The 24,614-nt window shown below is 35.6% G+C and overlaps 1 protein-coding gene and 1 long non-coding RNA gene across 2 annotated transcripts; both read left to right on the forward strand.

The window, feature by feature from the left end:
* The first annotated feature begins 320 nt into the window (after nucleotides 1-320).
* Nucleotides 321-9,777, forward strand: LOC131663436 (uncharacterized). The gene is made up of 3 exons (XR_009301854.1): nucleotides 321-421; nucleotides 7,363-7,542; nucleotides 9,642-9,777. It is a non-coding gene; the product is annotated as an uncharacterized LOC131663436 (long non-coding RNA).
* A 6,554-nt stretch (nucleotides 9,778-16,331) lies between these two features.
* Nucleotides 16,332-20,794, forward strand: LOC131663536 (uncharacterized). Its single transcript, XM_058933999.1, has 6 exons — nucleotides 16,332-16,481; nucleotides 17,817-17,926; nucleotides 18,279-18,422; nucleotides 18,487-18,552; nucleotides 18,620-18,703; nucleotides 18,816-20,794. Exons 3-6 carry the CDS (start codon nucleotides 18,279-18,281, stop codon nucleotides 19,395-19,397), a joined length of 876 nt encoding a protein of 291 aa, XP_058789982.1. The 5' UTR covers nucleotides 16,332-16,481; nucleotides 17,817-17,926; the 3' UTR covers nucleotides 19,398-20,794.
* Nucleotides 20,795-24,614: the final 3,820 nt, after the last annotated feature.

Below are 24,614 nucleotides of genomic sequence, written 5' to 3' on the forward strand. Positions count from 1 at the left end.
ACCTGGACTTTATGTTTACCTCAAAGGCTCGAAACACCTTACCTCACTCGATATGACACACGAGAATTGAGTGTGGCGCCCTCGCGAGGACCTCTAAAATAGCTAGTTACAGCGTTATGCTATAACTTTAACCCAGAATTTGAAGTGGATGAAAAGTCAATTGAGCTTCGGGGGTGATTCCATATATATGCGTAGCGAAAACTACACCTCCATTTAAAAATTTTTTTGAATTTGATACGTATTGGGTTTGGGTATGATATATATCTTTTGCGTTTGTTTCGGTTAATTTGCAGGTGACACAACGTGATGCTGTGAAAGAGGCTGGACGACGAAAAGCACACGTCCGCATAGTACAGAACAATGCCCGTCGGCGGTCGCGTCGCCGGCAAAGGAGGTGGCGTTTACAGCTCTTCGCACAATGGTATAGAAAAACTCACTGTACATACTTTTTCTCTACATTTTCTCTCTCTCTCTCTCTCTCTCTCTCTCTTTCTCTTTCTCTCCCTACTATTCCACCATCTGTGCCCTACACTTATACCGCATACCTTTCGCGCTTTAGATGTTTCTCTTTCTCTTATTCTCTGCATATTCGTGTATATGTGTCTATGTATATGTATATTCAAATTATTTTTTATCGAACCTTTGATGTGTCACGTATGCACGGCAGTTTGAACACGTATCTCGAGTCAGTGAGCGAGCTTGCGACCTGTTTCGATGGCTATGAGCTTTTCGAAGGCCTGGCAAAACCCACCTTGTCATGTGCCAGACAAAAACAAACAAAAGAAAGAAAAAAACACGGATTCTTTATTCGATTTTTTTAACGCTATAGCTTGACGCGCTCGCTGAATTCGTTCTCACGCGTATATGATACTTTTGAATCGAATTTCTCGGGGAGTTTTGAAATACTCATTCAATGAACAAATGTAAACGCAAACTGCTTTACGAACTGCTATCTATTTTTGCCGACTTCAAAAAGGAAGAGACTGCATTTGACCTGAATTTTTTATTTTACTTTTTTTCATGATTGTTCCATAAACTGCTTCATATCCTCGGAGCGATTGATCCAATGGGTGTAGACTCATTCGAAAGAGTGTGATCCCTTCTACTATTGATTCGATCAAAGTATAACTTTGCAAGTAATTGCAAGAATGTTCGAAGTCGACTTTCTATTCAATGAATTAAATATTTTTCTACGAATCACCAGCGCTTTGCCTATTGGCACCAAAAATTTGAAAATTGAACGTGACGCTGCATCAGCTAACGAAATAAATGATAACGGCTTAACGCGCGAGGAGATTGTTAATCAGTAAACTGCCGAGCGTAAGCGTCATGACACTGTGTGCAGCGCAGCGAATGTTTTGGAAGAATCGATGTTATAGAATTGAATGGCATGAATTTATTAGCATCAAGCATATTAATTCTTGTTAACGAGAAAGTAAGGTATTGTATACCGATGTGTACGCTCGTACGTCGAACGTCGGATGGTCTGATGGAAACGAATGACGCAGCAAGTGTTTGGCGGTGAAAACCGGAGAGCGAGATAGTTCAACAGCACTTCACCGATACGATCAGGCATTTCCCGTGAGCGAATGTTCGTTTTTTTTCTTTTTCGTCCATTAGCGCGATCATTTAATTTACGCGCTGCGCCACGCGTGAGTGCAACTCGTTCGTACGCGAACCGTTTGTTATAGTTGCGCGCGCTAGTGTAAGAGAGCCTCGGAACAATATGCTTTCATAATAAGCTCAATTTATTTTCATTGCACGTGCGTTCGCGCGCACAGTGGACAGACGCGAGTACACTCGGTTAAAATTTAAATGGATTAACGTCAGAATGAAGCGCTTCCTCGGCGTAGCCAAGAGAATAAGGGAGTGTGAGAGAATTCAGTCTAGGGCGCGAAATAATATAGTTAAGCATAAATGTTGTCCTTGAAATGCTGCACTTTCGTTTAAATTCTCGATGACAATGAGAGCGCACCAAGACAAATTGCATGCTTTTGTTTGCTTTCAAATTACATCCTGTAAACCATTCGTGTTTCGTTGAGATTTATATGTGATCAACACGCCAAATGAATTGTTTGGAATTTATTATTATTGCTTCTTTTCTTTGTTTTTATTTTATTGAAATGGATTTCAGTGAATAAAGCTTCGGTTTATCGACGTGCAATCGAACAAAATTACATCGCTGTAGATCCTGGTAACTTAATCGAGCACTGTACCGTGTCACGGACATAGTGGAATGTCCGAAAAGTAAAATTAAATATAAAAACTGCCAATATTGGTGTTTACAATTAATACACATGTATTCGCAACAAATTTTTATTAGAATATAAGTGAAGCGTCATAAGATTTGACGAGTTCACAATTTAGCAACTGATCGAACTCAGAAAATTAAGTAGGTCGTCAAATCACCGAGTTTGACGTTACCTTGACTTGTTAGTCCAATAGAATTAGGCCAAGAAAAGTTGAATCAAGGATGTGAGGGCCAAGTTTGATTTTATTGTTGCAATTGGTCCAGAATATCATCTTAATTAATATTTTAATGGTGCACAAGCGACTACCCTTGAGCTATTTATACAATGTTTATAGTAAAAAAAATGCGAAAATTGGTCATTTTTTTCATTACTTTATGTCGTTTTACTCGTGAAATATCAATTAATGACAAATATTCACAGAAACTAAGTTGTAGAGCGGAAAATTTGTTATAGAATCCCATGGTTCAAAATTGCAAAATTTAAAATTCTGCGGCCGCAGTAGTTGCATAAAAAAAGTAACCGAAAAATTGATATTTTTGGAATGCGTAATTCGAATTGAAAATATAAACGGATCTTATTGGAAAAAACTGTTTAAAAATTTCCATATTTGACTAATCGATTGCAAGTCGACGTACGTAAAAACAGCACCCCTGAAGCAAAATCGGAGCGGAAGGAACGATTCACCCCAAAAGAAGAAAAATTAATTGGCGAGTTCAAATTCGTCGGGCACTCTTTATCTCTACTTATCTTCTTCTAACCAACCATTTGGCGTTTTTGTTTAATTAATATAACAAATCTTAAAGAACTGGAATATCGAATTATTTTTATGCTATTTTCATTAATTAACGAATCATGATTATTAACATAATTTTTTTATTCTTTTTAGTAATAATTTATACTGGTTTTAGAAATAAGTTAACTAATGAAGAATAGAAAACAATAAGCATTTAGTTAAGGTGAGAAAAATGTCGTGTCAGTTTACCAGGTGTAGACAGTTACCCGCAGAATTTTACATTGGTTTTTGCAAAATTTGTCTACGAGTGAGACTCCATTTGATCATTGGTGGCATCTTCCTTACAGTTTTTAATTTATTATCGAATTTTCCGTTGTAGTTTTGATATAGAACATTTTGATTCTGCATGAATGGTAAGTAAATCATTTTTCACTAACTTTAAAATGAGCATATAATTTATTACAACAAAGTATTATTTTGATTTTTATAAAAATACTCGAACAAATGATAAGAGTCGCTCACTGAACTGACGTTATATTTAATTTAATTATTTGTCACACAAAAAATCTAATTTCTTTTGTAGAGTCTTCAAGTTGTACATTATTTGTGTAATTCGTAAATTTTCATAAATTTTGTGTTTTTTTTACGGTGAAACTACGGTGTAACCATAACTGAAAAAGAACACTACCAAATAAGAAAAGTTAAATTTTTACATTATATAAATAATCTGCTAAGCGATTATAATACATTATATATTGCCCTTTGAATGGCTGATGATAAACGTTTGCTCCTAGGTCAAGAGATGATATTTGTCACTTTAAACGAACCACAGTTTCGTTAAGCCCGGCATGTTTTGCAAGCCTGCTGAGTGAAGGGTGAGCATTTACTCGTGCGTACCAGATGGGCGGACTACGTGCATTGTTTTCATTTTTTAAATCAATTGAATTTAATATGGATGGTAGTTGCTTAGAGATATTTGTTATCAAATATATCCTGAAAACTTTGCGGATAAGATATCTGGTGAAGCCTGCAGTTGTTCTATACGATTTCATACGTTAGTGCATTTAGCTTTAGGCCAAAAATTAGTTCTTTAGATTTTACGCTAAACGAAGATAAATTTTTTAACTGAAATCATAAACGACTTAAATAATATATTAATAATGACTGGTTATAAAGATTTTGTACAAATACATCAAAAATTTGTAAATCATCTGGAAACTGAAAAAAAAGAGTGCCAACAACGAAACTGTGGTTACTTTATTATAATTTGGTTACTTTAGTTGAACAATTTATTGAAGTTGAGCGATCTGGAAACTGGAAATTACACTTTGGTATCTTGTCATTATTCCACACAAAGGGACATTTTAGATACGCTGAATCAGTACAAATTTCCTTACGAGACATAAAGATTGACAGAAAATGAGTGAAATCGGGTATGAAAATTTTGTCACAGAAGGGTATTTCACAATTAGAAGATCAGACAAGCACTATTGCGGAATCTGGTAGAATATGGCGATTGAGCAAATCTTGATGAGCTGTATGAAGACAAAGGGCGGTTTAACTCGCGGATGGGGTGTGAGTGATGCCCTACTAGCAAGATGGGTTCTAAGTATGCCATCTCTAACTGCTCTTACTGAAGTTATCCAATCATTTTATAATGTTTCACTTGCCTCATTGAAGCAACGTATTGATGCTTGTCCGCGTAGTAACGAACGTGACTTTTGTGATTTGAATAAATTAATTCAATTTTTTTCAACATGTAATCCACATCTAATATCAGAAAATATTACATGTTTAAACAGAAAATAATACATGAAAAAGTTTACCTCTTAAAATCGAGTAAAGGCATGAAGTCGAAGAGAAGTTGGATGACTCCAATGGTTTTGAAAAAGAAAAATTAAAATATTTATTAAGATTCATCCATACGTTTATTAGGTGCGACACTACCTCCGCTTTTTATAATCAGAGGAAGAAAAAAATAATTAAATTGAAGCGTTATTCAATAAAGCTTCAGTATTTAATAAAAAGTAATCCAGCAAAGTAGATATAAAAAAAAGTAGGTTTTTCGATTATTTCAACAATGTACTCTAAACAACTAAAAAAATTGAATTTGAATAAATTACGATACCGGTTGTTTAGAAAGAAAAGGCTGTTTAATTATCTTCCTTGCGACTAACAGAAGTTGCAGCTATTCAGTATTTGTACCGTGTATTTTATCAAATCCAACAATAGTTTGAAAACAATCTCAACTCCGCACACTAGGGTTAGACCGTTAACGAAGAGAAGTTACAGCCAGTATATGGTTCAACTGAATTAGTACCGAAAAACTTTTTAAGACATCAGTTGTCGATGCAAAACAATATGTAATAAAAGATGTCCTTGCGTAAAATAAGGTTTGAAATGTTCCAATTATTGCGGGAGCTGTCACGGACAAAACTACAATAATATTTATACTGTTGAAGACGTAGAAGTACAAGACGGCGATAAAGACGTAAATGTTATCGATGAAAGTGACGAATTACCATTGAATAATAGTGAGAATGAAGTTAATAATGATGCTGGTAATGATGGTAGTGGCGATGAGAGTGAGGGTGGCAATGATACTGATAATGCTGCTTATGATTATGATAATTCAGCGTGAGCAAACGAAAATAGCGGAGATTCGGATACCGGATTATTAGTCTTTAGTGTGCGAGAATTGAATAATGTAATTGAATAATGTATTTTTAGTGCGAATTGATTCTGTTTTTAAGTAAATAACTTAAATTAAATAACTAAATAAATTGTAAGATAAAATGATTTGTAGCTTGATATTGTTAAGTAACTACATACTTTTCTTTTGTTTAAAACAGTAATATCAATGTTATGAACAATAGTCAAAAAATTAAGTTAATAATCGTGATTCATTAATTAATGAAAATAGAACAAAAGTAATAATTCGATTAGCCTTAGATTATTGCAAAAAAAGTTTATCACATTTTCATAGTCTTAATAAATATTAAGATTACTCAACAACTAGGATCCGTCTATATTATTGTTAATCCGAGTTACGCATTCCAAAAATATCAATTTTTCCGTTACTTTTTTTTTACTATTGCGGCCGCGCAATTTGAACCATGGGATTCTATAGCAAATTTCCCACTCTAAAACCTTGTTTCTATGAATATTTGTCATTTAATTGATATTACCAATTTTTGCATTTTTTTACTATAAACATTTACTATATAAATAGCTCAAGGGTAATTGCTTATATACCATTAAAATATTAATTAAGATGACATTTTGGACCGATTGCAACAATAAAATCAAACTTGGCTCTCACATTTACCTTTCATGCTAATTCTAATGTCGGCAGGCGAGTTGCGATGTGCGACGTGCGACGGCCAAACGACTGATTTGAGTTAATATAACGTCATAATATCTTAACTTTTGTGATTCAATTGTCACTTGTTAGCTATTATTATTGAATAAAGGAATTATGATTTGAACTACCGAAAATCGATAAGTTGATGCGTACTTCATGCTCGTCATCGATAAGGTAGCAATAAAACAACGAAACTACACAACAGCTAGGTAAGGCTTAACGCCATATCGAATAGAGGCGTAGAGGGTGTTCAGTTGAAGAATAAAATAATAAACAGTGAACGATGAGTCAAGACTCAACATGAAAATAAAAATTTATGTATAATTGCAATATGTGTAGTGTTAGTAGTTGTAATTCTATGTTAATTATGTAAATAAGGCAATGGTCGTATAAATATTGTATGGCTTGATGTTAGAACAGTAAAAATCCATGTTTCATCCGTGACAAGGGTATGCTTCGAATTGAAAGAAAGGAAAGGAAAGAAATCTATCCTCCCGGCGATAGTAATCGAAAGCAGTTTGTAATAAATGGCACTGATTTATTTCAGACAAAAGATCTGAAAAGAGACGAAGGCGGCGCGATTGTTGATGAAACGCAGGGGGTCGGGGAACGCAAAAAGCTTTGAAAGTTCTTTCCCTCCGTGAAAATTTCTTTGGCCGCAGCGGCATTGGATCGCTGAAAGTAACCGGTCAAATTAAAAGGAATGATAACGGATAACAATAAGTGTCACGCGGGTGCGAAAAATAAGAGGCCTTTGAGTGGAGAAAAGGATAAGGAATGTCGATAATTCGCGAATAAGCTGAAGCCGTTTGTTTGCTGCAATCTGATGTATACGCGCGCGCGCTTCCAGACACATACATACGAGTAAAGAGAAAGGAAACCGTTCGATCGATATAAGAAATATAAGAGTTTGACCGAGACATGGCGGTGCTTGTAATCCACATAACAGTTTTTTCTCGTTATGACACTTGGGTTCCAGTTTCTATATATTATTTATCGGTAATCCTCCCAAGGAACGATCGTCGGCGACCATTAAGTTCCCGACTGTTAACGCTCATTGAGAGCTCTGTAACTGCGCGCAACGGCGAGCAGTTCTGCAGCGTGAAATCCCTCCGCGACTCACACTCGCACGCAGCCTCTGTAACTTTAACCAACTACCATCGTGGACCGCAAGAGGTTTGAGAATTTAACAGGTGGGAAATTTATATTGTATGCTTTGCTTTGCTGCTTCTATTTCACAGCTGGATTATCATGACTATAGAGTATAGTTTCACTCTGCGTGCTTCGCTGCATGTATTCGGCGCGGGCAGCACGGTTGTTGGATGAAATTTTTGGACGCACAGTTGCGTGCTCGCCATTGTGCGCTGCAGATACGTAGCACTGATCCTTTCATCGTCAAAAATGCACGTAAATCTTGTTATTGCTTTGTAGCATTCAAAATATTGTTTGATCGATGGCAATTGGAGAACTACAGAGGAATTCGTTTGAAGTACCGAAAGTGCACTTTTCTGGCGGCGTGTGCTATTTGAACGGACGTATCCCAAGATTATTTGAAAAGTTGGTTTCGGATCAGAGGAGAACAACGGTTACAGTGAAAATATCCGGTTCCCATTTTTTGCGAAACAAAATGCTATCGGCAGCTTTCCGTGAACATTCCGTAACAATACTGCACACGCTGCAACGAGCAAGATGCATTACTATTTCGTTTCCATGAAGCAACCCACGCGATACCGAGACATGAAAACCGCGGTGGCATTCACTGAACATACGATTTGAACGCGCGCAAGCAAGTTTACATTGCTCGAGCTTTTGCCGCGACGCAACTAAACTTGATACACTGCAGCAGCGCAGCGTCTCGGGAGTGGGCAATTGTCGAGAGACGAGCGCTAGAAGATCGATAGAACCTGACGCCGGCTGGACTGGTCCTATCGCGCCGGCGACTTCCGCAACTCCCTTCGTCAAGCGCCTTTTTCTCCTTCTCGCGCGCAGTTTCGCGATTTATGGAAGACGACATTTCGCGAGCGAGCGAAAGCTGCGGGGGCCGCTAACGCAACCGCTGTAGCGCGCCAATGAAACGAGGCGAAACGATTGCTCGTCCAACTCGAGTCGTGCCTGGAACTTGTAATAACGACGGGTCACACTCGCGCCAGGCTGTTTTTCTCGTACCAATATGTTCGTTTTCGAAGCGCGCAGTTCGCGGGTTTTTGCATCGTTAACGCGGACGCGCGATTCCCCGCGCGAGTACGCGTGCCGGTCGTAAAAAGCGAATAATAGCTTTTCTCTAGGTCGAGTAAAGCTCTATTGGTCGCGCGTGGGGTTCGGAAACTCTCTCGCGTGCACGGCGCGCATTCGTTTGATTTTGCGACGCGGTAAAATGCCACGCGCCCGGGCGTTGGCTTTTTTTTACGGCAAGAGAGAGAGAGTAATCGGGAGAAATTTTAACGTCCGCGTTATCGGATATCTATGCGGATGGAATTTCACCCAAATCGTAAAAAGCTTTTGAGCGTTAAGTGCCGAGGATGGCGAAAGAAAGGGTGAAAGAAAACAAAATAAAAATAAAATCGCAGTCGAATATTTTGTCGAGTCAAACGATTTAAAAACGTAAAAAGTCACGCGTGCAGCGAGTTTTATACACGCGGCCGATGCGAGCGATAACGCAAATAAGAGTTCCTGTACAACGTTCTATTAGAGAGAAAAATATTGGTCGGAAAAGTAGCGTATAAGCTCTATAAACTCCGTAACTGCAGTTAGCGGGAGAATAGATTTAATACGTACCTGACCGTAAATAACCATTCCAAAGCTGGTGCAGCAGCTGCTCTCGGTTTTTCTTTTTTTTTTTATGCGCCAAGTAAAACCGTGCGATTACAAAAGCAGAGCTTGCGCTATCGAATACGCACACGCCTGATTCACGTAGACGTAGCGTACATTCAATAATAATGGAAATCTTTGAAAAAAGTTTACCATCTTTGCGAAACTCAAAGCTACGACATTTCTTTAACATGATACACGAGTAATAATTTAAACTGCTTTGTTCTTACACTTTATAATTTTAAGCGTCCAATAATGTAGGACTAGAGAGGACAGACAAATCAATTCACGTTTTTCAGATGCTCGTGAAAAATATTAGGCTCCCTGAAATGACATAGACCTCGAGTTTTCTTCACCACTCAGCACAAATGCACAGTGTATATATTTTTTCTGCTTATTACAGCAGCCATATTGTTCGAAGAATACTTGAATTCAAGTCCCGTTCCTAAAAATCTAATCCTGTTGAATAATTGTGTGTTCGTAGGACGCGGGTCAAGCGGGGTGAACGAGACGATAATCTGGACGAGCGTTGGCATGGGTATAACGATCACGCTGCTGATAACGATCGCCTTGTGTTATATCGCCCGTGAGAAGTGTAAGAAGCGCCACGAGCCGTTCAGATGACGAATGTACCCACCGCCGCGCTGGACGCTGCGTTACAATCCACCGACGGGTATCGTCGTCAGCCCAACGCTCTCCTCATCGGGCAGACCTCGTGCCTACTATCTCACCATTTGAGAATTCGTCGCCGATAATCTCCCCGTCTACCTGCTGCCGATCACTGTCATTCGGATTTTGTAGCGCGTCGATCGCGCGGAATTGTTAATTGGCAGGTGCGCGACGTTGCAACTTTGTGCCGCTTGTATCGGGGGTCATGGAACGCTTTGCACGTCGATTAAAAGGATCGCGCGTCGTCTCGAGGCTACGTTCTACCTACGTAGGCTCATTGACGCTGAGTTTCGACGCTGATTATATTGTAACTGGAATGGCCACTTGTCCGTTTTTATACTGCTGCAACATTTGCCAAATTCTACCTCTCATTATGATTTCATCGGTGACTCGTTAAATCAAGTACATTATTACAATATGGAGTCGTTCTAATTTCGTAGCAAGCGCTTTTTGAAAATTTATCTGAAAAAATATATGTATATCGCGATTTATATTCGGATAGGCTGAAAGCCGCAGCATTTTAAACCTAACTCGCGTTGTTTGCGCACGACCTTCGTACAAAAATCAAAGCGAAAGACCGTGCTCTCGAAGGAAAGAAAAAGGAAACGAAACGATGTCGCACCACTCGCGTTTGTTCCGTATGAAAGGACAACTCAAATTCATGTGCTGCGCATGAGTCTCGCATGGTAAGTGCACGCGTGTACGTACAGCGTGAAAGCCGAGAAGAATGGAAAAGAGCGTGTCGCGTTGGCGACGTCGAGTGACACGCGGCGGGACAACAGAAAAAGCAACAACACCGACACCGAAATGAGAGAAGGTGGGGATGGGGGGAGGGGTGAGCAAAAAGAAGAAGCCGAAGGAAGGTGCAAAGCTTTTCCTCCTGAAAGTAAGCGGCAAAAATTCTCGGGAAAGAGAGAGAGAGAGATAGAGAGAGGGAGAGAGAGAGAGCACGGGAGCGCGCCAACTGCAACCTCTCCAGCTTTATGTCGACCGTACACAAGATAAATTTTAACATGCATCGCACGAGCGTAACTCGCAGACGCCCGCAGGGCATCGGGGCAGCTCTTTACCGGAATGCCAACGTCGTGCACCTTCGCTCGCGAGCACCCGACAATGATTTTCTTTCCTTTTTCCCGAGCTGTACGCACCACGGCTGTCGGATTCATAACTAGCAGGATGCTGTCCAACGAGATGTCAAGAAACTTCGTACGCTAGCTGTCACCGAGAATTGCAGTTCGCGCGAGATCAAATTTATTTCCACTTTATCGATTTACAGCTGAGCCGTGCGAGCGAGAACATTGCATAGCGACGCTCTCAACAAGTTGGAATGTAGCTCAAAGACCGGGCGGCTAAAAGACAAGGTGAAAATATTGAAATAAAGAGCACGAGAGGAATGAAAATTAATGGAAGATACCAGGTCTTGGAAGAGAAGAGGTGTAGCTGTTTGGAAAGAGAAAAAGAACTCCAAAGTTTTTAAGTTCCTTCTTTTCATGCACTCTTACTCTCTCTCTCTATCTCTCTCTCTCTCTCGCTCTCTCTCGCTCTCTCTCTCTCTCTCTCTCTCTCTCTCTCTCTCTCTCTCTCTCTCTCTGTCTCTCTGCCTTTGCCTCTCCTAAAACGCTTGCTCCAATTAGCAGTTACCCCCCGTTAAGAATATTACTGGCAGAGTACTTTTTTCTCTTTATTGTAGAGGTATGTTTGATCACAGAAACGAAAAATCTACTGATTTTATAAGTTCAGGTGTAATACAACTAAAGTTTAATCAATCTTAATCAAATCATTACCAACGAGAAATTGTCTTTGTTGACTAGATTTTACTATTGGAAGATTTGCATTTTTATAAGATTGGTTGGTAATACTCGTAGTTAGTCAATACGTGAGGTGTAAATATACATATTCATGTGTTTATTTCTATGAACATAAAAATCAAACTTTATCAATTCTTTAATATCTGCTAGATAACAAAATAATAAATTAAGTGACATTACAAATATGCATACATAAGTATAAAAAACAAATATTAATAACGTAATAATAATAAATGCACGTGCATAAATACAATAAAATAAACTAGGCCTCATCGGCCCTTGGATGTGTAAATAATTAAAACTATGCTTTAAACTTTTTACAATCTTTTTAATAGATTTAATGAATATTTGATGAGTTTTTAAGGCGCTGTTACATGTTGAACATTTATATATGCAAAAGAAATAGGTAGATGATATAAAGAAATGGTCGATTTTGAATGTTAATTATATGAAGGTGGGTCACATTTATACGTTAATTTGGATACCAATGTTACTGGTAGTATATGAATAATAATTAACAAAATAATAACCGATGGGCTAAACTGTCATAAAAAAATGATATCCCACATTGCAAACTAGCCAGCCGTTATTACTAGTGCTTTTATCTCGCGCGAGACAGCGCGTCTGACACTTTTTGTACTCTTCACGGCAAATTTTTAACGAATGCCCTATATGAAAAAGAGTAGACGTTCGAATCTGAGAGCTTCCATCATTACATACGCCATCGTATTTCATGTATATCTACAGTTTGGTTACTTATAGCCCACCGAGGATAAAACAACGTGCTATACTCTATCTTTGATTCAAGCTATAAATCTGTGTACGCCAGTTTCCAAATAAATCAGCTTTGACACGAGCTAAGTAGTTTCTACTTGCAACACAGCTAACTTTGTATGTCGAATGTAATAGTGAGCGATCGATTGGCTTTCGACTGTATCGCGATTTTTACATTGCCCATCGAAAACTTTGGTTTCGTGAAAATATCGTCGTTCCCATCGAACACTATAACAAGTTCATGTTTATTTGATCTCTATCGATCACAGAGCAAACGCGAGCACAATCGTTGAAATTTTAAATACTCATTTGCGAAGATAAAATCCCCTCGATCGCAACGAGAGCTTCTAAAGGTACGCATTTGTATGCGGTATTTACTTAGAAAGCACCAGTCTGTTAATCAAACAGTCAGAAACGGATGAAGTACAGGCTCGGCTTGCCTCTCGAGAAAGCTCGTTTTTCGTTAAGCGTAAAAATATGGGGGCGATGTGAAATGAAAATCAGTATATAATTGGCTGAACGCTTGAAAAAGAAATTTGAAATAACGTGCAGTAGGCTGAGAGAAATATACGAGCAAATAGCGCACGAGCGAATAACGGTTGACACGACGAAAAAATGATGGTGAATTCATCTTCTTGTTTGCACTCGATGGAGCAGACACTTTGTATGTTGATTCGTCTGAAAAGAGAGGTAACACGAGGGAACTGCCATTGTCGAGAGAAATAGCCTGAGCTCGAACGACGAGTTGAAAAAGCGTACATCAATATAGGATGCAGCGCTATTCTGTCGTTTATGCATAAATTAAGATAAAGTATCGACAAGTAAAGCTCAACGAAATTTGTTGGCGAAAGGAAGTAAAAGGTGTGCGAGTAATAAGTAACTTACGGTCAAATATTATATTGGATGGATGTTCTCGAAGGCATGTCATATTTTTGTTTTACAGTACAGAATAATTAAAAGCTTCGTAACTTACGACATTCGCACCTTCACCTTCATCGTAAGTATTTATTATCAAATATTATATGTATCCAAGTTAATAATTGAAGGAACAGCAAATGTTTGCAGCGGTACGGAATATTACTCTCGTAATTTTAAAGTGAATTTCGATGAGTGCACCTGTCGCCAGTATTATACACGAATAACCAATATATTCTAAAACTTTGTGCCGACTTAGTAGTTTGAAATTTTTATTTTTATGAATAATACTTTATCGTAGATTAGTCGAGGAATATAATAAATAATTGAACGAAAATGATTTGGTAAAAGAGATGAAGATACATCAAGTTGCCTATTTGTACAATTATAAAAGGTTAGTGGTTGACGAAATGGCTTACGTCTACAGTATGGATTTAGTGTTATAGATCATTATTGTTTACAAAAAAATGGATGATTACGACACTTCAAAAATTTTTATTTGACAATATTGTCTCATTACTAATTACTAGATATCCAATCAAAATAAATTAAACTTTCAAATTCACACGTCAAATGTGCGAACAACGGACGAGATGTTTCCGTGATGAAAACGAAAATAGTTGATACGAAAGATCTTTCGATTGTTTTAGTTGAGTTTTGCTACTTTTACGAAAGTAAATTTATTACTTTGTGAAGTAAACATTATATACATTGATTTCCTTCACTATTAGCAAAGTATTTGCTTTTAGTGGACGTAAAACATCTTAAATATATCAAAATAAAACAAAATACACATGAAATAAAAATATAAATGTTAAATATTTAAATACTCTGCAAAAAGTATTAATGAGATGTCTAAACTTAAGAGATTACAAGAGGAAACAAGCGACGTATAAAACATAATTATTAATGTATTTGATTGTTACACGTTAGTTGGTGTTGAATTACGAATGACGATATAAAAAATATAAAAACTATGAACGATATTTGACTAAATTTAATTGATTCAAGTACGTTGAGTGAAAAATATCGGTTTTGTTATTCTACAGATAGTATATTTGGGTGCAGTAATTTTATTGATATTGAGTCATCCTTGCGAGGAAGTACATATTCCATTTATTTTATCTCAACTTTTGATTCCTGTCCTGCGACATGTAGCATTATTAAAAAAAATCAAGTATCTAAGAATCTATCGGTATTCCTACCAAGCTATCTTTATAAATCAATTTATAAACAATATGATTTTCAATGGAAAAATAAAATAATATCAAAATTAGTTTTGTCGTGTTTTCTATGTTTACAGCGAATCCCTGCTGCGTCTGTATATTGGTTTAACTGTAACTTATTCGATACTGATTTTGTCAAGCTAATAAAACAAGAAAACTATAAAGCTCGTTTCGAACTTATACAAAGATTAATCTTCTATTTGCAGTTTTCGACTATTTCCATGATGAATCTTAAGTAGATTGAATGTTCGTAATAACATTTTCTTTTGTTTTTGAGTCATCTTCGTTAAATCCGTATTTTATTATTAAAAGTTTTGAACGACAGTTCAAACTGCTCAAGTTGCTGCATGCTAAAACCGAGGAAGTTTTACTCTTAATCCACGCATTCAGTCAATGAAAGCCCCAATTATAAATGAATGCCATGGAAAACGAAGTGAGCTGAGTTTTATTTGGATTTTTACTTGCCAAGTGCATATTATAAAATGATGCGTTATAACTGTAGTGGCACATTGACTACAAAGAGCAGTAAGTTTTACGTTCTTCTTTTCTCCTGTCGGCCACATGATTGGTGTTTATTTGTAATGAAAAAATTAGAATAGTAGCTGGAAAAACAAAGAACGTCCTAGATCGAATTACCTACATACTTCGATTCGCAGTCACGTGTGGTGGTACGTGGTACAATCAATTTGACGTGACCAAGCTTCCACGGAAAGTGTCGATATTTCTCTTTGGCTGCATTGGCGGAAACGTACGTCATGTTTTCCAGTACGTAAAATTTTCGTTGCACGCGCCTTTTGAAGTGATAAGAAACTAATACGGTAGGTCGGAAAAGATGGCGATCATTTATCTAGAAGCTAGCTTGTCCACGTCACGCTTGAGAGGCGTCGTTATTTGCGAGAAGAGTTGCTATTGGAAAACGTCGATATTTGCGCCAGGGATTTTACGACGCTGTGTAGCACACTGTCATTCGTATTTGTCGTGCTGCATTTCAAAGAGTGAAAGGCGATGCATTCGAAGAAAATCTCGACAAAGTCGAAGTGGAAAACGTCTGTAGAGGTCCCTTTGGAACAGATGCCGCTCTACAGTATTGTCGATTCCGCACACTCGGGCATCGTTTAAATATTTTTCACGCGATAATGTAGCTTTATTCTCGAGAATCTTTCGTACTGCTCCTCTAAGGTGAATACTTTACATTGGCGTTCTGCTGTCCTCGATAAAACTCAACTAATTTTCATTGCTATCGTTGCCATAAACAGTACAAGACAAAACACCAATCACATTCGAATTTGAAATTCGACAAAATACAACGAATAACCACGGTCTCGGGCGCACCACTGCAGGTCCGCTTACACCACTTCACACGTGCTTACACCATTCGCGCTCGCAGCCTGCTGACGCAACTCGCGAGTGACTTTCGTTTCGCCTCCGCGATATCAATTTAATCAATTTATTAAATATATAATCTAGTATTTATAGTCACCCACGAAACCGTAACCTTAATTATAATTTGCTTGGCAATATCCCACTAAATATGTATATATTATTTACGACTGATTCTGTCCACCTATAGTTAATTTATAATACACTATTGTGACGCCCTTGCGGCTTTGCCTAATTACTCTCTTACCGCCTCAGCTGGTAGCACTTCCTAGCCTCGTCACCAGCCGCGGAAACAGTTGTTGAAGCTACTTAGGCCTGGCATAACAGTGACGAGCCTGGAGCCTGCAGCGAGCGCAATCCACGTGTACCCCCGTATCTGGTCGCCTGACCTTTTAGACTATCTTGGACGAACAGAATCAATTGGCGACGGTTACGTAGTAGCGCGTAGCGTATTTTCCATATTGAAATCAGCGCCAACAAAGCAACATAGCATACGATTTGACAACAATGTTCTACCGGCATAAATTTTGGCAACACAGATTATATATATGGGTAATTCTAGGCTATTTCGATTGACTTGTAACCCTTAGATTACGGATTTTTTTTTAATTTGGCACAATTGTTGTACACATAAAACTGAGATTTTTCCCAAATTTTGGAGACGATACATTAATTATATCAAAAGTTATTAACAATTAAAGAAAAATGATAAAAAATTTTCAAACAGCTATATTTTAAAAACTAATAAAGATATCGAAGTCGGATTTTTTTCAAAATACTTATAATGCCTTAAAATTTCGAAATAATTACAACAATAAACAATAAAAATTTTTTTTCGAAAGTTATTAACTTTTTGTTTAAACAATTGCTAATATCTCAAAAAGTATATTTTTTTTTTGAAAAATTCTTGCTCCTACGTATTCCTGAGGATTTTTGCTATCGAAATCAATCATAAAATTCAAGGGCCCGACATATCGGAAAGCGTAGCCCTAATCAAAAGAAGATGCCTCAGTGTACGTCGCAACGACAGCAGGACGTCTTCGTGGTCTTACGCTGAGGCGTCTTCTTTTGATTAGGGCTACGCTTTCCGATATGTCGGGCCCTTGAATTTTATGATTGATTTCGATAGCAAAAATCCTCAGGAATACGTAGGAGCAAGAATTTTTCAAAAAAAAAATATACTTTTTGAGATATTAGCAATTGTTTAAACAAAAAGTTAATAACTTTCGAAAAAAAATTTTTATTGTTTATTGTTGTAATTATTTCGAAAGTTCAAGGTATTATAAGTAATTTGGGAAAACTCCGATTCGGTATCTTTATTAGTTTTTTAGATTAAAGCTAAAGTACCTTTCGACCGTGAGTCCGCTGGAGCGCTACCGCAGCCTTACGCCGAGGCGTCTTCTTTTGATTAGGGCTACGCTTTCCGATATGTCGGGCCCTTGAATTTTATGATTGATTTCGATAGCAAAAATCCTCAGGAATACGTAGGAGCAAGAATTTTTCAAAAAAAAAATATACTTTTTGAGATATTAGCAATTGTTTAAACAAAAAGTTAATAACTTTCGAAAAAAAATTTTTATTGTTTATTGTTGTAATTATTTCGAAATTTTAAGGCATTATAAGTATTTTGAAAAAAATCCGACTTCGATATCTTTATTAGTTTTTAAAATATAGCTGTTTGAAAATTTTTTATCATTTTTCTTTAATTGTTAATAACTTTTGATATAATTAATGTATCGTCTCCAAAATTTGGGAAAAATCTCAGTTTTATGTGTACAACAATTGTGCCAAATTAAAAAAAAATCCGTAATCTAAGGGTTACAAGTCAATCGAAATAGCCTAGAATTACCCATATTGCTATAGTGAAGACATGTTTGCTTATATTAGTGCCTTGGGTGCCTTGTTGGCCTGTCAACGTCGCTCTAGTGAGAATTACGGAAGTTTAACGCAAAATCTAAAAAACTACGGAAGTTCGGAGATTTAGCTTTTTCTCTAAAGTAAATTTATAAATATTTTAAGATTTTTATTATATAATAAGTCTTTCATATACTTGAAAAACATTATAATTCTTTAAATATTAAATTGATTCAGTTGTTTGTCATTTAACCTCAAACTTAAAATAAAGTTTGCAAACTAAATATAACAATAAAAATTAATGAAATTAACTTAATTTTGTAATTACTTTTTGAATATACTTTCTTCACTATTTATATTTACTTATTCAGTAAAGAAAAACAATATTTAAAAATATGAAACATAACAGAAGTTTATCATTTGAAAAGTTTAGACCCATTATAACTTTGGTAAAAATTTCTTTAACTTATTTACATTTCTTATTATTTCTTACAGATGAGCATTACTGCTTATATAGAATCACTTACAAAAATTGATGAAACCAAAAGTGTAAACAATGTTGCTTGGTCCAGAGTGACAAAAGAAAAAGTAAAATCTAAACCACATTTACAGGGAAAAGGAGAGTTACCATTTCAATTTGTAAGCATTTCTTTTTCTATTTGGTTAATGAAAGTAGTCAGATAGTTAAATTAAATAACTTTAGGAATTGGAACAAACTGATCAAAGTAATTCTTGCCAAAAAGATAAAAAATATTCGGAAGAAAAGAAGGTAATACTTTATAATTATGATCAAATTTTTGAAAATATCTTTAAATATCTTGTTTTTTGTTTTCCAGGCACATTTTTATGAAAAACATCACAACACCAAAATCATACATAATGAATATAGATTTGCTGATATAATCCCCAGAGTAAGAGAGGTAATAAAAATATCAAGTTGTATCTATGTAATACGAATATATTTTCTACTTAACTATTATTATTTTATTGTGATTTTTCATTTCATCAAATTATTTGAACTTTTTATCCAAGGTTGGTGGAGGTTACAACACATTTAGTAACCAAGCTATTGAAAGACGCTTCAGAGAAAACCAATCAAAACACGCATCAGCAGAAGAAAGTGATTTGAGTTCAACATATGTAACAGCAACCTCAAAATCAATAGAGAGTTCATACGACACTACGGTAGAGACTCTTGGCTCATTACAACTATCCAGTAATGAATCCAAACATGAGGTTTCAAGTAATGAAAATGAACAATACAAAGTGGATGCTACAATGGCAAGATCATTACATACACAGAACAATAAGTCTTTAGATATTGATACGTGTACTGATATATCATTAAATAGACACAATGTATCACTAGAAAGAGAAAATGAGGAAGAAAATTGGGATGATGATGCAAGTGATGAGCGAATGTATAAAGGGCGTATCACTCGATTTTTTCAAAGTACAGAAGATGAAGATGTATTTGAACATCCATTAAAGGAACAAATCAAAAAAGATCTTGAATGGCAGAATTACCAGTTACAAAGAAAAGGGATTAAAATTATTCAAACTCCAAGACAATACTATCTAGATTTAGATGATGATGATTTCAAGTTTGAATGAAGAAAGTGCATGATATAAGTATATTTTAAATATTATCTTCTTTTATCAGAGTCAGATCCACAAAGATTTATTCTGAGAGATAGTCTATCTTTGTTGATCTAATATAAAAGAAAGTAAGCAGTTTACTGAAACATTTCGCTTTAAAACTAAATTTTATTTTGTTGGATTCTCTTTATTATTTCAAACGCAAAATATATTTCTAGATTTTAAAGCAAATTTGGAACATGTAGTTCAAAGTAGGTTTACATAAATAATGAATTTTATTAATAATACAATTTTCATTAGTCAAAACACGTAGAAAGTATGTGTGTTGCCTTCATTATTAATTTGAACTTGACTATATTAGATATTAAATTTTTACTGTGTTTTCCACAGTAGGAAGAAAAATAGTGTAATGTTTTAATCAATGCAAATTTTAATTCCTTATTGAAAGCTATTAAAGTACCAAATTTTATTGCTGAATTTTGTGCAATATCAATGAGAACAATTTCTCAAATTCAATTGTGAATTAAACAAAAATAGCAAAAGATATTTCAAAGTATTAGTAAATTAAAAGTTAAAAATATCAACAGAGTGAAAGTACAATACATATTTTGTCTACAAAATATTAGATTTTACAAAGGAATAAAGATATGCTGAATTAATATTTAGAAATATCCTAGTAGTTTAAAAATATCAAAATCGTGAAGAAACAAGACTTATTCAACTTGAAAATAATTTGTACTTTTTGAACAGAAATAGGTGAAATTATTAATAGCATCACATATTCAATAATCAAAAGTAGTGGTAATTATTTTAATAGATAATTGATTGTAATAACTTTTGTTAATGTTGAATAAATTAATCATTTTTTAATTTTATCGTAGTATAAGATAATGAAAAAATAATAAAAACAGAATAAAAGAAAATTGCAAAATCTAAACTATTTCTAAAGTTTTCACACAAAATCTTACTAATAACGTTTATAATCGCTGATTAATTTTACATTTAATGTAACACTATTAATTTTTACATTGAATGTTTTTTTACATGAACTATGTACTTTAAAAATGTTTTTATCCTAAGATGTGTCAAATTTTGATTATCCTACAATAGATTATCTTCATAGTCTGTCTATCGTAAGTGATATTTTTACCAATATTTTCGTTATTCATATAAAATAGTTCAACACTGACATTATTTCATTAAAATAGCTGTGATACAAAAATATATTGATCTCTTACATACCATTGAAAAATAGTACGAATATAAATAGGTATTAAAGCATGTATAATATTATTTTATCGATTGAAATGATATTTTATAACGTAATCAATGGCGATGAATTTGCAATAAAAATTGCAATTTTTTATACCTTGAAAAAACGATATTTGTAATTAATATTAATAAAAATGGTATTAAACAGTTATATTATTGCATTACTTTTATATAATAAACTTTCCTTCGAGACAAAATAAAAATAAAGTCTACGATTGATCTATTAGAAATCATATAACTAATTACCAATGGTATCCACGCAAAAACACAAAGGTATTTTGCTCGTAACAAAACCCGCACCGATCAGCTCGTTTTAGTTTACGATGTCGCGCGCCGTTTGTCGGTGCATCCGATTAAACTATTTTTTGCGTGCTCATCAAAAGAGGCACGGCTACTTCCTTGCCATTGTGCTTTTTTTTTTTTTGTTGTTTCGTCTCCTCAATCCGTAACGGATGAAATCGCGCGCGTGGGTGCATCTTTGACTCCACGTGCCGCGAGTTGTGTACCTCATTTAGATGCCTACAGCCCATGTGTAGCGAGACTTGATTGCGGCAGCAGAAGTATACGTAGGAAAATCTGCGAGTAGCTGATACATTATAATTGCTCGTATCTATATGATGAGATTGCGCAAGCCCATTGCGTAGCGTTCAGGAAGTATGTACAGATTTGGTTTTGTGGTATAGTTCACATAACCGTTTTGTACTGTAATTGTTGTCATTAAATATATTGTAGCCTATTTTTTCTTTACAGTCGTTATACGTTCTAACATGGCTTTTCCATGTAACTATTTAAAAGTCACATTAATTGGATAATTTTTTTATTGCTCTTCTAAGCTATTGAGATGCATTATTCACATCATTTCGCAATCCATAAATTGATAGATAAATAAAAGAAACTTTAAAATAATAACAGAATTGAATGTATTCGTCGCAAATTGCCAAGGGATTTCGGGAATAACCAAATATTTTCAGTCGACTGAACATTCAACATACTAAGATAATCAATATCATTTTTAAATCGATAAAAGGTCGAGCAAATGATAATTAAAGCTTGAAATTTGGAATGACTTTCAGATAGTTAAATATTTAATGAACTGGATGTGTACTTTGAGTTTCTTAAATTAACAAAAGTTGAATGTTATTTTAAAAAGAAGATTCACAGCGAATCATAATTAAAATTCGAAATTTTGATTGGCTTTTTGATATTGAAAAAAGCAGTGAAGTGTATAAGCATTTGCAGTATCACGGTTCGTCTGACACATTAAAAAAATAATTATTTCTGGAAAAAAAGAACGAGTGCGTCAATCGTTATCCGTCGCTTAGCAGTTTATCGCTCAACCGACTATCGTCGAACTAGTGCGTGATTTGCCAACGAAAAAGTTTACCTATATCTTGGTTAACAATACTCATTCAAATTACCCCTTTCATTTTTCCACCTGTACATCTTTGAAGTAGAAAGAAAGAAAAAGAAAGAAAGAAAGAAAAATAAAGAGAGTGAAAGAGACAAGGTCCCCCACAAAGATCGGAGCGTTTAGTTCCACATGTCATTACTTACGAGTGAAAAGATATCGCAAAGTGCTATCAGCATTTCCGCCGTGTGTGTGCGTACAAATGCACGCAGGTGATTTTCCTTGATTATTTACGGGAGGGGAGGGGGCAGACTATTATTACAAAGCACTGTCGAATCATATATTTGAGAGCGCAAATACTTTACCTTCTGCGAGCGAGCTTACGCGGACGATTTGAGTTTTCGCACATCCCTGCGTTTAAGACTGCGGTAGCCGGCTCAATCACTGCTCCATATATAAGGGCTGCGCGCCGGTAGATATGCTGCGACCGCTCAAAATTGATAAATGCTCTCGTTAATAATTCCCTTTGTAGGCTATACTCCTACGCAGGCTCCGTGTGGAGGCATACGCGTGTCTTCGGGTGCACGTCGGTGGTTTCCTCTGATGAATCTTAACTAGGAGACGTCCGCGCGAAGGATAATGCTCGCGATCGTGACAATTCGCTATCGACTCGCTCTCTCGAGCGTATATTTAAGAAAACTCTCGCATCACGGCTGGCGTGCTCTGTCGGAGAGGGAGGAAGAGCCGTTGCACTCGGCTTTATTAAGGCCGCCGTGATTGATTTTCTCGCAGCGATAAAGTTAAGCTTGCTACGGCGCCGCTTTGTATCTATACGAAAGCGCACGATACTCCCGCGGAATCGGCGTCAGCCCGTTCGTCATCGTGGGCTACAGGATTTCCATGATTTCCATTTATTCCGATGATTAACAGGCTTGAAGGTTTCAAAGAGAAAACTGGAAAATTTTCGAAATACTACTTGCTTGTTTGTTTCGTGTTTGTTGATGCATACGATGATAATTTGTATCAACAATTGACTGCAACGTTGCACGTTTCATTATCTCAATATCGCACTGGGCAATAACTGATTTTGAAACTGGATGAATTGTTGCTTTCTCTGTATCACGCGGCCATACATGTATGTACTTCAATCCAATGATAAAACATTATTGCGATTGGGATTTTCTGATCAGGTGCGGTTGGCTTTTCGAGAAATCATCTGTCACTGCTGACCAATATTGATAGTGCTGTGTATGCTTATACGTCATATAATAAATTAACTGATTGAATGAAATTATGCTTATAATATTGCGAATCCAATGTTATACTCCCATGTGGCCAATTACACTAGTAGCATTAGCTACTATTAGGATGATTTTATACATATTCACTGTTTGTACATATTGCACGTACTTGAGAGAAAATGCAATTCACCTTTGGTTCTCGAATATAATAAATAGCGGTTAAATAGAATTTTATGAAATATTTGCAACACCGGTAAGAATTTTGCCTAAAATCTTTTAGAAGTTTCTGTAATTCTTATTTTCAATTATTCAAACTATATAATTTTCGGCGCGAAAAATTCTCGTGTAAAGTTCGTGTAATGTATGAGGAAAAACCTTTCTATAAAAAATAAATTGACTTTTATGACGGCTCCTCATTAATTCAATTTTTGAACGATTGGTTTTTGATCGCTACTCAATAATAATGCAGACTCTCATCACCTATGATAAAGCAGTTATAAAACTTTCGACATGTGAAATATGCATGATTTTTTAAGTTTGCATAACTTTTTGTTAAAGATCTTTGAAGCGTACGTCGTTCGTTTCGAGAAGAATTTCAAAAACTAACTTGCCCGTATTTTTTGAGAAATGAAATATACTAATCTGTATAATTTTGACGTGTATTATTACTTTTATTTGGATTATTATCATAATAGTTGAATATATTAATAAATTATTATAAAATCCGACATGCTCAGCAACATGTATAAAATATAAAAGTTTTCCTATCACACGCAGAAATGGTATATTATGAAAATAGTTGAACATACATATAATTAATAATACAATGGCATTAATGTTAAGTCCTTACAATGCCAAAAAATCAAGAAGCATTCAAATGTCCTGTATTATTACATAATCCTTCATTCAACTAACATCCCAGATTTATTATTATTTTGATTCTGTTCGATACTATCTATAAATCGCACGTCATATCACGCGTTTGTTTAACGTGACAATAAAATGATCATGCGATTAATAGACGTTTCAAATTCGTTGGATTGATTTATTTATTATTCGTCGAACTATTTGAATCTTTCGTGATAATAAAATATTCTCTTGACTGAATTTATTTAAATTCAAGTTTAATATGACTGCGTTGAGGGCGCACCGAAAATGAGCATTAAAAGTAATTATAGGGTTGAAAGAACAAAGAAAAAAGAAAAAGAGATATAAAGTAGGCGAAGTATTCAAATTTGCGTTTATGATACTGATATGACAGGACAATGCATTGAAAATGTTATATGTTTCAGTTGTACATTAATTATGAGAGTTATTTTTCAACAACGGTTATCAATAATGATTAGAACCTAATACGTTATAAGATAAAAC

This window comes from Phymastichus coffea, unplaced genomic scaffold, assembly GCF_024137745.1.
Source record: "Phymastichus coffea isolate CEN01 unplaced genomic scaffold, Cenicafe_Pcof_1.1 PCOF00036, whole genome shotgun sequence".
Lineage (NCBI taxonomy): Eukaryota > Metazoa > Arthropoda > Insecta > Hymenoptera > Eulophidae > Phymastichus > Phymastichus coffea.